Genomic DNA, 12,885 nt, shown 5'->3' with positions numbered 1-12,885 from the left:
CCCGCTTTCCGAGGGGGCTCCGTCGCCCTCGCCCCTGAGTGCAGGTTTCAGGAAGGACCCTCGGGAAGAGGGTGCCCTCCCCCGATCCCCCAGCATTGGGGTGGTGCCTGCAGGGCCGGGGACTGCGGTCAGTGCACTGCTGCCCATGACTTACACGTGTGTGTAAGCGCGGAGCCGGGACGGTGACACGCTCAGCACCCGCGGCCCGCACCGCAGCTGATCGCCGTTAGCAGTTAGGTAGTCTCTTTGGGTTGGTTTTTTTTTTTTTTTTTTTCCAGGCAGTGCTGAGACATATGATAAACATACTGTGGCCTAAAGCAATCTATGAACTGACAAGCGTTTAAGAAAGCAAGCTACTGTGTAACTTTGCAAGAGCTTCATCTGTTGATCCGGTAACAAGACCCAGCACTGCTTGCCATTTACATCTGTACATGCACAAAAAAGGCTGCCAGAAAATAACAAACCCCCAAAACGGCTACTGAACTGAGACCTCTGGTACTAAACCGGCACCTTACAGTTAATTTTTTTGCAACTAAGCTGAAATCCCTGACGGTCATTGTGTTAATGGCAGAAATGCTGACAAAGCCCTAACAATGGGTACCTGAACAATGTTCTCACACTGCCAGGTGCTGGGCGCCCTGTGAGGAGAGAAATACATTGCAAGATTGAGCTGTAGCCATTGTGCCATGCCAAGAACATTTTATCCTGTTACCATACCTAATTAAACATTAAAAGCAATTGTGTACTCAAAAATGTCCGCAGGTGTGGAGGGCAATTGACTGGCAATCTGTTTGTGTGTGGAGGAGGGGCGGGGGGAAATCCAACAAATCATGTAAATATATAGAGCAAGACCTGAAAAGCAAATTTGTTAGACATGGGAGAGGTAGTCACAGTGAATGTGAGCACCCATGTGCCAATACAACCAATCTTGGGAGCCAAGTGCTCTTTTCTAATACACGTTCCCATCTTTCATTACACTTTTTGACAATATCCTAAACAAGAGGTTACTTGTGGGACAAGCTACATTTCATCTGTAGTCTGCAGGTGTGCGATGGCTGGAAGCACCTCTTGCAGCTTTGTGTCCTGATGCACGCCATCCCTGCTCCAGCTAACACAGTGCAGGCCCATGGATCAGCAGCAAAAGCTTCCCAGCAAATGTGCCACAGCACAGAGTGGGATCAAAGCAGCAGTTCAAGTCCCATCCAAGCCTTGGGCTTTCTGGTAAAGCTGTCAGCAAAGACACAAACTGTGCTGTTAGCCACATGGCATGGACACGCATCCACCAAGAACAAAGAGAGGTTCCTTCCACAGAGTGCATGGAAATTGCCATTAACTTGGGTCCTCCATCTACCCCACCTGGGACTCCTCACAGCGCTTGTTTGGGGCAGTGGGTATCTCACAGGCTGCTGCTTTCAGGTGCAGGAGCTTCAGAGCTCCTTATTCAGTCCTTCCCAGGGCCTGCACTACGATGTTCTATCCAGTTACAGACTTTGAACTACCTACTGTGATTTTTATAAGGTTGTATTCCTGAGAAACTAGGAGAGAGTCATGAACAACCTGGGAACTTGGTCCATCAGAGCACATGTAAGGAAAAATTAATTTAAGTTTTTGTTTTGTTTTAAAAAACTTTACATTAGATAACTTTACTATTAATCTAGCAGTGGGTAGGACTTACTGGGAGGCCCCTCTACTGTGCTCATGCATTGAAGCATTTTGAGTAGCTGTCTTTAGAGTAAGAACTTCAAGGCTGATGCTGTATGAAGTCAGAAGTGTAAGCTACAGCAAAAGCTGCTTGTCCTGCTGTAGCCCTATTGTTCTGAGCCAGAAATCTGGCCCTTTTTCCATCTTTTCAGGCAGCAGAGTTCTGCACTGCTTCCTCTGCAAGCAGGTAGCAAGTTTGTATGGTAAGCCTCTTGCTATGTAAGTCATTAAAGCATGTTGAGGATGAACTCCTGGGAAAACATACAGGAGACCAAGAGGATCTGAGGAATCTAAGGAAACACCTTCATTAGTGAGCAATGTGGATCAAATGATAAAAATCACGTACTTTTACTGTTGAGAGCTTATGCTCAATAAGTAAATCCTCAAAGCCAGGCTCAGATGAGTCTCCTGCAGCCCTGGGCTGGACTATCCCTGTGTTCCCATCTCAGCCCTGCTCCAGGGGCAATACTACAGGCCCCTTCACCAGTAAATCGTACTTCTGTCACACACATAATGAACATAACATTTATCCACACTATAGCCACAGATGTAGGCCACATGGGTGAAATAAATATGCTTGCAGTGGTACGTAGCACACTCGAGCACTGCTGCATTTCTCATAGAGGGCCATATGTGCTGGGCTGTGCAAACAAGAAGTGTGGAGTTGAAGCTGCTGTTGCTGTAATAAATACCGCCGTCATTCTCCTAACTGTTATGTACTAGAAAACTCGAAGTTACAGCTCAACAATCCTGACGTGGTTTTCTCCTCACTTTATTTTAAATACATTTGCTGAATTTTAACAACCAGCAGTAAAACGTATATATTGAGAAAAGGCTCACTTCCACAACCAAAGGCACAAGAACTGTCATAGAGCATTATAAAAGCTGACTTAATTTCTTAATTTGGGGTGGTAATCCTTACACTTGATTTTAAGTTATATCAGCAAATCAGATATTAAAGAAAGCCAGCTGCTTCTGTAAAACTCCTTTGTCTGAGACTTAAAGGGAGCAAAAAAGCCAGGTGGAGTTATTGATCTGTGAATACCAGCCGGCTGGGCCTCGCAGACAACACACTCCTGTTTCTCCTAATTGCTAGTGCCTTTAAGGAAATGCTGCCCAAGCCACCGGGCAGGGAGACTTGATGGGGATTTTGTCCTTATGAATTGTAAACAGTTTATTGCCAACAAAGCAGAGAATATGCCCATGTAAGAATCACCAGTGAAACTCTAGCCCTATTGAAGACAATGGCAAAAATCCCACTGGTTTGTGCTGCGGTGTATGTTGTATCAGATGTGTTCCTACTGACACAATGCAAGAGGTGAGTGCTTTGTCTCATTTCATCAATTTAATGATTTGAAGCTGCTCTACAGATTTGCTTACTGAACTGGATGCTACCTTATTTTTTGCAATTTCCCTTCTTGTCTCCAACATTAAAGAAATCAGTGAAATTATACCTTGAAGGTTAGAAGGTAAATAAGGCTTCTTATTACTCAGGGATTTACTGTTCTGATTTCCAGTTTTAAAATTGATTGGGTTTTTTGTGAGGAATGTAATGAGTATTCTTTTTCTCTGGTCTGTTTTAAGCCTAATTAAAAAAAAAAAACCCTCAACAAAGCAAAACACCAAAACCCTTGTGAAATTTGTACAAAAATTGTACTGAGGAATGTTTTTATTTTGGATAGGGAGACTGAAGTTTTTATTTTCTTGGAAGTGATAGCTGTCTTGCATTTCATATTGCTTTGTTTTGCCTGTTTGGGTCCTGCCAATTTGTGTTGTGGTAACTTTAAGTCTCAGCAAGCTTTTTGGAATATGAAGTTTGGATATTAATATGTATTTGGACTTATGTGATTTGTTTGTGAATCAGCTTGTTCTGACATGATTTTAAATATATTCATTTGCAGTTGATCACAGCTTTTAAAAGCTGAAATTTTTGACTGTGTTTTAGGGCACCATCTTCTGGTAGACAGAACACATTGTATTTGAATGACTGCCTTTGCAAGGCACAACTATTTAAAGTATTTTTGACTAGCACCACTCTGCAGGCGTACAGGTCATTTCTCATTCTAAATCTGCAATAAAACACTATTTAACATTTTTTACATTCTTCTTATTCATTGCAAATGCAGCTATTCACTGTGCTGCACAAATTTAACTTGGGACAGGCCCCTGTGAAATTCCAGTCACAATAGGCGCCTTATGGATGTGCTGGGTTAGACAGACAACATATGTCCAAGCACTTACAATTAATACACCATTTATGTATCTTATTTCTTTTATAGTTTCATCTTCCACTTCTCTTGCATATTTCAGATAATAACACTTCTGGCCAAAGCACTTTATTGGCTTATACTTTGGAGACTGTGTATGGCCTTAGTCATACTTCCTTGCAGTCACAGGACATAATCCCTGTATATTCAAACACAAAGTTAGCTTAGTAGCAGCCATTACGTTTGCATAAATACATAAGTCAGCTCAATTAGCAGTGCACCCATTTAGTACTTTTTAAGGAGGTCTTAGGTTAATACAGCTCCTTAATTCAGGGATTTAGGACTCTACAGAGCTAAAATTTATGTTGACACATTAAGAAGAAAGCCCTGATTATGATACTGCAAACCATCATTTGGCAAAGAGATCAGATAGCATTAGTGCATTTAATAAAAACCAGAAACACTGTGTGAGGGTCAGACTGCTATACACATACCTCCCTATTCTCTGCTGGTGAAAAACATTAGACTAACTGTATGCATCTCTTCATAGCCATTCAAGAAATGAGGCAGCCTATGAACACTGACCTCCTGACTGTCAACACAATGCACTTCAGCTATGATGAGAAGGACCATTTCAGAAGAAAGAGGACATCGATCTGTGGACAACACCAGTTACACATACATTTCATGGTATTTTCCATATAAAATGGTATTACAGAGATAATGCTAACTGAAAACAATGAACACATTTGCAAGAAATATAGAGCTGCTCCATAAACAATGAAACTAATGAAGGCTGTCTCCTACAGGTCTGTGTTCTACATCCTTCACATTCTCCAGCTTGTAACCTCCTCTCCAAATCCCCAGTAATGCTGCAGTGCTGTCGCACCCTTTGTCTCATTGCTGCAGACTTACCCTAGTCTTCAGCCACTGTAAGCAGCACCCCGAGGTTCCTCCCACCATACTCACCTACGTCTCTAGCCTTGTCAGTGTTCTTCTGTCTCTGGCACTCCTCTATAACATTTTTATTTGTCTCCCAGGCCCACCTACACATCATCTCTCTGCCCCCTTTATATCCACAGCTCCTAACAGCTTCCTGAGCTCCTGGTTTGGCCTCTTACCCATCCGTTCTTCTCAACACTCTCCTGCTACCTCCAGCTATCACTGGTTAGATGCAAACTCCGACATGGACTTTAATGAAGACCTGGCACGATACCACGCCTCAGAAGCCTAAGTGCTATTGTATAAGCACTTCCATGCATCTGTCTCTCCTTACCTCCAGCCACTCACTTGTGGAATTGCAGCAGATTTGAGACCACTGATATAATAACTTAATGTTTGCAAGTAGCTTCAATGCTGGAGAGAACTGGCAGAGCAATTCCCTATCTTTTCTTTAGGAAATCATACTGAAAATTTCTCACTGTTTCTCATGTAAGTGAAGAAGTATGGGGATGAGAAAGACAAAAATAATGACATGTACCTAAACAGCAATCTTCCTCTCTTAAGAGAAACAGATATCAAGCTGTATCTAGGTGTACCTTTATTTACTTCATCCTATTCTTCCCTTAAAGAAGAATCAAGGCATCCAAAACAAAGCACTGGATTGCCTCCCCCTCCTCTTCCACTTTCTGCAGGTCTGTGTTAGCCATAATCACTCTGCTTAGACACTAGCCCAGAAATAACCTCAGGTAAGCAAAACACAGATGACTGACTTGTGTAAGATTTTTTTTTCACTTTGATTCTAGTTTCTGCTTTCTTCCATGTTCAGTATTTTAGATGCACAAAACTGAGGGCTTCCTTGTCCTTGTAGCTGCAAAGCAAAGAAAGGAAATATCTCTACCTATAGACACAGAAACAGAACACATGATAAAACTAATCTATGTTCCTTAATTCAATGTTTATTCAGATTCCTACTCCAAATTTAAAGTTTTGGATCAGAAGAGATAAGGCTTGGAACAGGTATCAATGCTGTATACTAAGTGAACACAAGGCTGTTTTATCTTCTGGGATCTAATAAATGGTTAGCAAGATGTCTTTGTTGTAAAGGTCAGAACTTGAAATGGCAATCAATCTGTTTCCCAGCTGTCAAAGTCAACAGGTGAGGAAAGCATGCATCTATCCATATGATTCAGCAGTGAAATGGTTTCATAAAGTAAAATCAAAACGTCACAAAGTTTGTACTACAAACATTAAATAGTTATCTACAGGTTAAAGTTGCTCTTTAGAAGTGGGCTATCTGTTATCAATTGCCCATTAAGGGTGATTTTCTAGATGCTCTGAGAATCAGGTAGGTTTTCTTCTGCTGTTGTAAATTTTATTTATTTTTTTTACAATAAGATTGTGGGAAGTCGTTAATAATTTCTTCACCATAAGCCAGAGCAGCTTAATGACTTTCTAGTTACCTGTTGTATATCAACAGTGGCTGATACTTCTTTCTATGCTCCACTGCATAAAAAGAATATTGAACTAATAGCATATACAGATACACTGCTATGTTCAGCTATGCTGAAGTATTTTACTTTCCTGTCCTTTTCATATATGGCACTGAAATTCACTAAGTAAATAAAAAAATACAAGCATCAAGAATGAATTGTTACTATGAAAATCAGACAGAAAAGCTTATCTGTGTTACAGAAACTTGCAGCAGTATAAACAACTCAAGAACACGGTGTAACAGAAAAGCAATTTGTACCACTGCAAATAGGAATTTGTAAACTGATTTAATGAGCCTGCCTCAAAAAGACAGAATTGAAGACACAGCCTACATGAGGATTGCCAAACTAAGGCACTGGGAAGAATTTCTCCTCCATTTTAACATTTCAGTCGTGTTTTCCAACTACACTTCCTTCCATGTCAGTATCACTGCTATTAGGAGTTGAACAAGTTGTCAGTTTAAAAGTGGCTTGCCTTGTGGTATTTTCGTAATTACTTGAAATCTTAATAAATGCTTCGATTTATAGTTTGCTCTCAAGGGCATGAGAAAGTTAAGTTGGAAAATTCTACATTTAATACAATGTTGGTGACTAGTAGCCAATTAAGGACACTTATACTCCAGTTCTGAAAAGCATTTTTTCAGAACAGAAGCAGCTTGCATTTTTAGTGGTTACGTCATCATTGCCAAACTTAGAAACCGATTAGAACAGCTGACACTATATGAACAGCCTGTTGCATGTTCTATAGAAGCATCCTGTGTAAAGAAAAGAGATTAAATATCTTTCACTTTACAGTATTTTCAGGAAAGATGTAAGAGCATTTTTTGGCCAACTACTTACTAACCAAACAAAAGCAACCCGATTACATCTCCTAAATACATCCAGATGTAATTGTTTGTGTAGTTAAAATTCTAGAGTACCTTTCATGCTGCAAACCAAATAATGTTGCATGATTACAATTACTTCATAGTTTTCTAAAATTTAACCTAAGGAGTGTCCTGCAGCAGTACCCCTCCATCTAAGATACACTGCCTGATTGATTCTGAACATTTCTGCAGTCTGGCCTTCTAGACAGTTGTCTACTGCCCTGAAAAACTATTGAGTATCTTCTTGGACAGCAGCATCCCAAATACTTTATTATTTCAGTACTGTCATCTTATGCTGTTAACACTAATAACTTAAGGAGTAGAATCCAGTGAGACTGAATAGCGCCTCCCCCCCCCCCCAAATCTGTTGGTGTTGCGTGTTATTTCAATTCAGGTCATATACCACTCAACTTCCAAGTGACGAAAACTCTCAACTTCAGTAAAGCTAATTCAATAAAGTTACCAGAATTCTAGCCTCTGGTATTAAAATAATAGGTAGGATCAGACTGTCTTAGACACATTGCACATGCTATCAGCTTAGATAAAGCTTATGTCATGGCACAGTGAGAAGCTCATCTTATTACACAGCTAAGCTATTAAATAACTAATTTAACAAACCAGTAATTTAATTTTTAGTAAAGCTTAAAACCCAAAAGCCTTAATTTTGGAATGTGTAATTACACATACTAAATTCTAGTGCATCAGCTGTTGATAGCAGGAACAATAAAAGCTTCCCAGTGTAGCACTGAAAATCCTTTCTGTAATGCCTCTAATTCACATCTTTACCTTTTAGTCTTCACTCCTGCTGGCCAAGAAGCAACTAACTCCAAAGTTTTTTTTTATACTCTGCTTCTGTACAAGCTAACATCTTGTTGAAAATTCAGTTCGCAAACTGTAACTCTTGTCTGATCCACTCCTCTGCACTGTAAGGCCAATTCAGCATACCTATGTATGAATAGAAGCAGTTTTGGTTCATTAACACAAAGCTGGAAAGCAATTTCAGTGCAGTGACAAGCAGTGGCCGATTAATGTGTTCTAAGGATCAACACTGCTGGTTTTGAGAGCTACCAAAATAGTTAGATGAAAGCAGCTGGTTTTAAGATACCGATTCTAAATGTTGCATTTTGTCCTATGCACAAAGTGTAATGTACAACAGACTGATGCTTTCTTCTTTCTGAAGGCCTGAGGTAGAAAAGCATGTGTGTGGTGGTGCAAATGCTCCAACTGAAGAGGCCAATAACCGATTGTCCAAGAAAAGAACCATTCACAAAAGTTTTATTAAAAAAATTCCCCTTTCACCTCAAACAAGTGAAGCTTAAGTTCTGTACTACTAGGTTGTGTTTAGAAAAATGAAAATAATACAGTAATTTTTGAAGGCTATACATAGTAAATCCCATAAGTGCAAGCAAATATAGCAAGTATTTCAGATGTCATTTATTTGGTCCATCAGATGTACAGTATAGTAGTAGTATCTGAGTTTACAAAACATCAAATATAAATAACCTGAAACTGTAACAATACACAAAAATTTGCTTCTTACATTGACATACCAGGCAGTACGAGCTGAAAAACTTGAGTAAATTAACAGTTTTACAGTAATGTACATAGTGCCAGCTGAAGTTTAAGAACACTGTTAACACATGGCACTAATTTCCTTTATTGAATTTTATTCTTGACTTGTTCAGGGTGTAAAAAATGTTTAGGACTAGACTAAAAATGTTTCTCTTCAAGCAAGAAAAAAAAAAACAAACCATAAAAAGAAGATACTTGAAATCTGGACATCAGATGATTACCATTTACTAAACAGTGGTAGGGTTTTTTTGTCCTCTTGAATTATACCTAAACAGTATTTACACATAATAACATGCTTTTTTTATGACTGTTTAAGCAAATAATTATCTGTAAGTATTTATAAACTATGTTTCTACTACATTTAATATACGGAATTCATATAGAAAAACTTCTGAAAGGGTCTACTGAGATGAGACATTTATCATCAAGAGAAACATATAAATTATTTATGTCAGTGGTTTGGTATTCACTTTAAGGAGCAAAGGCCTTAAAATTAGTCTAGTTCTGGACATTTTTCACATCCCAACATAATACGCTGTTACTGTATTACATTATCTGAATCATTTTGTAAAGGGGCATTTGCATGTTCAATCTAATGCTATAATTTCATCTTGCTCTTCTGCCTGCTCAGTACGCACTCTCTTTGTACTGACGCACTCTTCATCTTCTAGTTTTCTCTTGCGGGTTTTGTTTTCCATATCATCATCAACATTGCTTGAAGTACCTTCATCTTCAGAATCAACAATCAATAGATCATCTTGATCTGAAGCTGCAAAATCCATGTTTTTAATTAAAATGAATACTTTAAAGATAGCCTGCTCTCAACCTGAATTTCATACGTAAAAATGTCTCTAATATAACAAATACACCTTGAAGCATTATTATTTATTATTCTTTGTCATTTAACTGCAAGAGTATTTTGAAAAGTGTACAGCAGAGCTAAGAGATATCTAACTTAGATTTGTCACAAGTATTCAGATTCATACGCTACCCCTATAGAACACTATGACATTTCCAAAATGTGAGCCTTCAGTGCTTAAGCATCCCATATTGATTTAAGTAAAACTACTTTGAGGATGTTCATATCCTCTACATTAGGAAGGTGATAGTACTTCTTCCTGAATAGGAAATACTATTTTGTTGCCATGCTTTGCTTGGCAGGTGTAAAAGAATTATTTTGGAAGCAGATAATAAAGATGTTTTAAATTAACAAAATGAAACACAATCAAAGACATCCAAAAAGTAATTTTTCATCTGCAGGGAGAAAGTGATACGTTTGGTTGATTATTTTTTGTCAAGCAATAGCATGACCACCAGATAGAATGGGTCTAACTTAGTTTAAAACACTGTGCAAATGATGCATTTAAGATGACACCCCACCAAACCCTTGCAAGTTAATTATAATATAATTTCAGGTTGTATTTACTGCAAATCTTTGTAACAATTTTAAAAGTGCATTTTTTAGCAATTGTAAATGTGCATTTTTCTGTTTAGTATTATATTTATACACAAAGGCAATTTAAATGCCTTTATTTCATGTTGTAAAGTTAAGTCATAAAACTGAAAACAACCGTTTTAATTGGACTGCTTTACTGAAAGACTATTTTTTTAATTTCATATTTATCACTGTTATTTACCTGTTGATGTTGAGGGCTGTGCTCCATCATCACTACCATTGGTAATGTTCTTGGATGTTGGTTCTGATGGTTTAGGGCCAACTTTTTCAGGAGTATCACCAACAACTTCAAATTCTACATCTTTTTCTAAGTCTTCACTGCAGAAAAATACATATGCTTTTAAACAACAAGGCGAAAATAAAAAAAATCATGTCTTTTTAACAAAGAATGTATGCCACTACAGTGTTAGAGCACCCTGCAATTGTGACAAAATGAGAAAAACATAGTAAGAAAGAGGAAAATCTGTTCAGTCCTCCTGTAGAATTTATGCTTTGGCTATTCACAAACACCGTTTCACCCAGTGCCATGACTTAAAAAAGCATTACCTGAGCTTACCTTTTTTCCTCAATGTCACATTCCTATTCTCACTCAAAGCACAGTGTGTTAAATTACTGTACAAAAATGCGTATTACTTGTCCAGGGTTAAATACACACACCAATTATTTCAAAGTGACTTCTATTTGCATTGCTGTATCTGAACACGGGTAGTCAAACGTAAGATTTACTATCCCAGCAGGCTGGATGGCTTTGTGCCTTTTAAAAGATTTTAACGGCAGTTTCTCACTTGCTAGCTGCCCCAAAAGTAAATTTTTTCTCTGCACTCTATTTTTACGTTGTGCAATGACAAATTATTCAAATAAACATTTTCCAATTACTCTTGAAAAAGAACCCAAACAACCAAGAAAACCAACACCCCACCCCCCCAAAACAAAAAAATCCACAATAAAACCCCCAAACCCTAAACTCTATAAATTCATTAAAAAAATAACAGTTCCTCTTTTACCTCTTTTTTTTCTGTCCACAACTTAATCTTTGAGCTTTATTCATTAATTTAAAATTCTGAGTTAGAAATTCCCTGTGGAACTGTTCTACATCTATACACAAAAATAATTATTTCAGAATCCTTACCTATGAAGCACATTGATTAACAAGGTATAGTCTTGGAGGAAATCATCTGCTTGTAGTCGAGTGCCGTTTCGAATTCCAAAGTCTGATAACTTCCTGTGGTTATTTGCTACAAAAAAAGTGAAAACCTGCAGTATATACAGCAGTAGTGTATACAGCTTTTTAAGTAAAGATCCTTTACACCTGAGTAAGTATGCTGACATGAGTACTCCAGAAGTTTTATGCAGAAACGTAAGATCAACATTCATTACCTATATTTAACATAAAAGCTAGCAATCAGGAATTAAAACTGGATTTAAGCCTATCAGAAGTACCTGTGCTTGACTTACTTAGTCCTCATGCACCCAGTTCAAGCGCTTCACTATTATTACATTTAGAAATATTTTGGAGATATTATTTGTATTACAATAGTGCTTCCAAGCATCATAAAAAGACCACAATCTAAGAACAAGAAAATGAAGTGGCCTTGAGAAGAGAGGAAAATGACTGGTGCACTTTCATAGCTGAACACCTATTCTTGAAAGGAATCCCGATACTTCTTGGTTCCTTCCTAGTTTGTATCTACTCTTATCTAAAAAGCTTCAGTATGCATACCTTCTGTTTCTCCTTCTTCTGAAGAGATAAGAATAGTTCCTTTCCCATCATCTATTTGTACATCTGGTGCTACCATAGCAAATTTTTCTTTCACTATCTGAAAAGATGTAGACGATTATTTAATTAATATTGGACTCAAAAACACTTAGAAAAAAGAACCTTGAATTATGTTGATTTTCTTATCCTGACTCATTTTCAGACATCTGCTGAAAACCTATATAAAGCCTATACTTTTTAAATTTTTTTTCCTTAATTTCCATTAATAAAAGAATAATATTTTTTGCTGTCTGAAGTCTACAGGTTTAGGTATCCGAAAAAAATTTAGAATACTTCACAAAATGGCATAAATACACATCATCTGTGACTATACAGGTGTAATGTGGCTACTGAACAACTGAAATACAAATTCAGATTTTTACTGTTAAATACAGTCAGTGTGTAAATCACTAAAAAGTCACAAAATACATTTTTTCACAAGATACAAAAGAGCACATGGGCAAGAAGCATACTGGATAATATAGGTCTTGTTATTGCTCAGAAAAATGCAAAATGTAAAGCAAGTATAAATGGTGTTCAGTCAAATTACACTGAACAAACCCCTAATTTTAATAATTTACAGTATTAGAGTAATAACAAAAGTTGTAGCTAATACTTAAGATTTACCTTATCCTGGAGCGTTAACACAGTAACTTTGTGTACATTAAGTTTCACAGTCACTTCTGGCTTACTTGCACATACATAACAGTTAGGATTTGGAGGATCCAAAGCACAAGGAACCAATAGCTTCTTTCTGGGATTTGGCTGCTTGTTCAGAAAAATCTTGAGGACAGAAAAGAACAAAACAAGTTATTCTGTAAGTAACAGCACTCATAAAACCTGTTTTCCTACAGATTTATTCTTTTAGTCTCATAGGTTGTCCTGTTCCCTAATT

General features: G+C 37.7%; 1 protein-coding gene across 1 annotated transcript in view; it reads right to left on the bottom strand.

Moving 5' to 3' along the window:
- Positions 1–8,467: 8,467 nt before the first annotated feature.
- UBA2 (ubiquitin-like modifier activating enzyme 2) overlaps positions 8,468–12,885 on the bottom strand; it is a 14,075-nt gene continuing 9,657 nt past the window's right edge. Inside the window, exons 13-17 of the mRNA XM_010019716.1 lie at positions 12,618–12,773; positions 11,955–12,051; positions 11,364–11,469; positions 10,416–10,552; positions 8,468–9,547 (exon numbers count right to left, since the gene is read on the bottom strand). Coding sequence (XP_010018018.1) covers positions 9,366–9,547; positions 10,416–10,552; positions 11,364–11,469; positions 11,955–12,051; positions 12,618–12,773 — 678 coding nt within the window. The 3' untranslated portion in view covers positions 8,468–9,365. The remainder of the gene's footprint in view (positions 9,548–10,415; positions 10,553–11,363; positions 11,470–11,954; positions 12,052–12,617; positions 12,774–12,885) is intronic.

Source organism: Nestor notabilis, unplaced genomic scaffold, assembly GCF_000696875.1.
Source record: "Nestor notabilis isolate BGI_N333 unplaced genomic scaffold, ASM69687v1 scaffold30008, whole genome shotgun sequence".
Classification (NCBI taxonomy): Eukaryota; Metazoa; Chordata; class Aves; order Psittaciformes; family Psittacidae; genus Nestor; species Nestor notabilis.
Note: the sequence above shows the minus strand (reverse complement) of the source record. Positions and strands in the feature narration are given on the sequence as shown.